Here is a 4,817-nt window from a genome sequence, read left to right as displayed (position 1 = left end):
AAATGTTTTTTCATAAATACATACCAGACTTTTTCTGGTTTAAAGCAATGGTCTTTCTGCATTCTGTAAAGGCATGAAATGCTTGTATAACTCCTGGTAGGTTATCTAACTAATGACAGAACCTGGAACCAGCAGCCTTTTTTTTTTTTAACCCCCCTCCAAAAAACATGATTTGGCAGTGCTAACATTAATTTATTGATTCATGAGTTTTAATGACGACTAAGTGAAATCGTCTTCTATAAACCAGGATCTTATAAGGGTTGTCTTACCCTTTGACATCTTGTTTCTTATTATTCCCTTGGAGCATTCCTGCTCTCAGTATCTTCCATTCTTTTATTGATGGTTCAGTATTAGTTTGGATCTGCTCTGTATCCCCCCTGCATATATCACATTTATAACTAACAGGTAAAGGATAGCTGCTGCTTCAGGCTCAAGCACCCCGCAGTTCTGCAGCTGTTGGGGAAATTCAAGTCCTGCATTTAGCTTGTTACCTTCCTTAACTTCAGCTGTGTGAATGCATTTTATAACCAAGACATTAACACTACATCTGCCAGGTTTAAAATCTAATGTTCTTCAAGGCCATGGCTTCTTCTGGAACGGTCTCTAGTTTAAAAGGGAGCTCCAGTAAAATATAAAATTATTTCACATACAAAATCTCATTGGCTTGGTCTCTGTTTTTTTTTGGATTTAAAAAGGATAAAAAAAAGTGGTACCTGTATTGTATTATGGGGACTGAATGGCAGTAAGCCTATTTACACCATGATAAATGGCAGAATAGACTGAAAGCTTTAGCAGGAGGGGGCACAAAAAAGACCTGCAACTTATTACAGAGTTGATAACTTTTGGGGAAGGGAACATTTTGAGCTTTTTGCCTTGTATCCAAAGGACCTTGTCTTAACACTGACCAACATACTTTTTATGGTTCCAATGTGATTTCAGAGCTTGACCTTTAATTGGCTCATTCACACTATCACATTACAGTAGTAAGAGGGGAAACTGTTGGCAATGTTGCACATTGTGTTGTCATTTATTTTAAATAAAACCCCAGCAAAAGGCATTAAAATCTAAGTGCTTTGTACTTTAGTTTAAAGTACAAGTATTTATGGTGATATATATTTTTCCAATAAAACAATGAATTATGGCTGAGTAAACTGAATAGGCTTAGAAGAGAAGAAATGTCTGTTTCCCTCCTTTGGGTCATTTACCAGTTTGTGTAATGTGATCTTTTCTTCTGTTTAGATTTTTTATAGCACAGCAGTTAGGATTTTCAACCTACTATTGTAAATTGAAAAATATGACATGAAGGCAATATGTCATATTTCCCCTCATGGAAAAGCCAAGTGCTGCACATAGTTTTATGATATAATAAAAAGGTTATGGATTCTGTATTGAGATTGTCCATTGTTCATACATACACTTATGCTTTTGTCCTTAAGGAATTGTCAGCACCTATTTCCTATAGACAATGCCCTTGTTTAATCATAATAAGGACTGTCTATGTTGGCTGAAATTACACATTATATCCACATTTGCTGCACCCACTATTATAGTAACGTGGCAGTGCAGGGCCTGACATTTATCAAATGCCATTCATTCATGTTTGTAGCCCTAACCCTTTGTGGTGAATGTCAAGGTATCCAAACTCTTACCTTTTCATATGCCATCAGTGAAAATCATCAGATCAGCCAGGGAATGTAAAACATTGCTGTATCTGGTTTTCAATGTCAGAATAAACATTTTCACTTGTCTGCTGTCTCTGCATTGTAAGCGTAATCTCCTTATTACAAATCTGTAACGGATTTAAAGGTGCCAGAAATGTCTGCTAACCATGAAATATAATCCAAATGTAACTATCAATCCCAGTTATAACTCATTCTCAGATGTTTGGTGCCAATCCTATGTTTGGAAAATTTTGGCTTTAAAGTCCATATAACATATCCAGTTTGGCTGAATATTTCGGTAGCTAAAGTGTATCTGTATTTAAAAATGTAAACAAACACGTTTGGAGAAGAGAAGATGAATTAAGGTGCCAGAATATACCTTTTCTTTCACTCTCTCCAGTGCCCGATTCTGTTAAAGTAAATATTGTCTTCATGGTGGTGGGAGTGTTGGCACAATGTCTTTTCTCCAACAATGCAGAGCCCAGTTCTCTTTTTAGAAGATCTGATATTTAGGAGTTCAGGGGTCTCCTGGGAGTCGTCTCTCTTCTCTTATAGGGCCTGATTTATTAAAGCTCTCCAAGTCTGGAGAGGATACACTTTCATCAGTGAAGCTGAGTAATCCAGCAAACCTGGAGTGGATCTGGTCAAGGATTGAAAACATTTCCTAACAAATAGCGAATCACTTCAAAATCATTCCAGGTTTGCTTGATCATCCAGATTCACTAAAGAAAGTGTATCCTCTCCAGCCTTGGAGAGCTTTAATAAATCAGGCCCATAGTGTTCATTTACTTTTTTCGAACACAATTTCTCAGCACTGTTTGTATCTTACATGGCCACATAACCCAACCACTTTATAATCTTTGGAAAGCTGCAGCATTGTTTTAAAACCGTTTTACTTATTATATGGTCTTAGAGTCTTTACTAAGCTATAGCAACATGAAGATGTTTGAATTTTAGTTTCTATGTTTGCCTTGTGATCCCTTCTGTGTTCCCATAATGGTGGTTGCAAGGTAGTAAATTTAAATGCATCACTTCTACCAAAAGTCATGTCACCCCCGTGGAACTGGTGTACTGATACTTTGTTTTTTTTTGTTTTTTTGTTCTATTTCACTGTTCAACCCAGAAACTATTTTAAGCCAGGTAGAAAGAATTGTAGGCAGGTGGCAGCCCCTGTATTGTGACCCAGCTCATCAGTAACCATCCAAAAACAGCTGGGTGGTTAAGGAAAAGTGCCGAGTGGTGCATCCAGCTAAAAGGGGCTGGGGGGAACACTGCTATTTGCATAGAATTTTGAATTTAGCATGAAATATGGTTCTTAGGTAGGCCAAATAACCCTACATAGTTTTTAGCAGAGCTTAAGGGATTTTATATTTCAGTTTTAATGTGCGTTATGCTAGGTGTTTTAATATTAAATCTCTCTTGGACTTCCTGAGTTCCTACATTTTGTTATCACCTGTCTGTGATTAGCTAAAGCCTTTCCACTTAAAGCACAACCAAACCAGTGTTAATCACCTGTCCCTCGCAGGGCGCCGTTATCTTTTGTCTTCTCTTTCTGTAGGTGCCATTTTAATTGGCTGGGCCAGGATGGTGTATCATTACCAGTATGCACAGGGGAACCTGGGTATGCCGGGGATCCTGGCAACCAAAGCTGAAGATGCACACAAGCAATTTGGCAGGTTGGAGAGATTATTGCAGAAGGGAAATTGCCTGTCTGTTTCTACAATAATGGCCTGCCTGATTATGTGCTTTACTTTAAACCCCAATCTGAACAATGCAGTCTAATGAAGCTCATAAAAGCATCAATTTTAATGCCAACAACTATTTGATATGAATGTTTTCAACTTTCAATGCCTACATCAGTCCTCACTTTCACTGTTAGGTCATTTGCAGAAAATAGGCAAATCAGCATGATTGGGCAGCATGGTGGCGCAGGGGTTAGCACTCTGCCCTTTGCAGCGCTAGGTCCCAGGTTCAAATCCCTGCCAGGACACTATCAGGACACTAAAATTGACCTTGCACTGTAATATTGACATATGACTATGGTAGGGACATTAGATTGTGAGTCCTTTTGAGGGACAGTTAGTGACATGACTATGGACTTTGTAAAGCGCTGCGTAATATGTTGGTGCTATATAAATACTGTGTATTAAAAACAATAATGAATAATTCTTGCTAGAATTAGAAGAATATCAAAGCAATTTAATGAAATGATCAGATCAATAAGTGTACAGCCAGCATAAGTTTTTTTTTTTTTTTTTTTTTAGAAATGATCCACTTTAGTTGGAAGTATTTAGCCAACAAGTAAAAATCAATTAGGAGATTATCTATATTGCTTTTTAGATTTATTCTTTTAGATCAGTGGGGTTCTCTGCCCTTCTGAGAGGACCAGAGAGATTATTGGAATGACAGGAAGGAGAAATACAAGTAAATGGGACAGGCGGATTAGCTTTCCCCTGCTGCTTTGTAATTACTACATTCTGCCAGGACACTTCTTTGGGTGAAGTGATGCATACAGTGTTTGTATCAATAGCAGACCATACATCATGTGATCACCAGAAGAGCTTTGCATTGTGTCATTGGGACAGCATAGGGTGTGTTTATACACTCCAACCAAACAGCGCTCATGAGCTGGAATTCCTCTGGCATTGAGATAATAATTTGCACAGTCAAATTACTTCCTTTAAACCAAGGGACTAATCCTGTCTTAATGTCAACCTATAGGCAACCAGAAAGAGAAAGATCGCCATTCGCAAAGCCCAGGGGAGAAACGCAGAGGCAATCCGAGAGCTGAATGAGTATCTGGAACAGTGAGTGTTTTACAAGGGGATTTTGTTTTTCACTTCTGCTATATTTTTTTTTTATTAAAAACGTAATTACGATTCCTATCGACAACGTTTTTGCATCCAAGCTGTTCTTTTTCCAAGTTCTTTTCCCACCCCACCCAGCATTTCAAGCATTTGACCCTTCTCTTTGCAGATTTGTGGGTGACCAAGAAGCTTGGCACGAACTTGCAGAACTTTACATCAACGAACTTGAGTAAGTTACTCAGAAGATTTTGAATATTTAGGCTTTTAGCTGAAAGTAAAGTAGAATGACTTATATACATTTTCCAGAGGACAATTAAAAGCTTGTATATTGCAAAAAACAAAAAAAAAA

The 4,817-nt window shown here is 37.8% G+C and overlaps 1 protein-coding gene across 1 annotated transcript in view; it reads left to right on the top strand.

Annotated features, from left to right (window-relative positions):
* The window catches only part of EMC2 (ER membrane protein complex subunit 2), a gene marked incomplete at its 5' end in the record, with an annotated part of 42,277 nt that overhangs the window by 22,533 nt on the left and 14,927 nt on the right, over positions 1–4,817 (top strand). The window contains 2 exon segments of the mRNA XM_072410738.1: positions 4,383–4,468; positions 4,638–4,697. Coding sequence (XP_072266839.1) covers positions 4,383–4,468; positions 4,638–4,697 — 146 coding nt within the window.

This window comes from Pyxicephalus adspersus, chromosome 5 (assembly GCF_032062135.1).
Source record: "Pyxicephalus adspersus chromosome 5, UCB_Pads_2.0, whole genome shotgun sequence".
Taxonomy (NCBI): Eukaryota; Metazoa; Chordata; class Amphibia; order Anura; family Pyxicephalidae; genus Pyxicephalus; species Pyxicephalus adspersus.
This window is presented reverse-complemented; position numbering and strand designations above follow the sequence as displayed.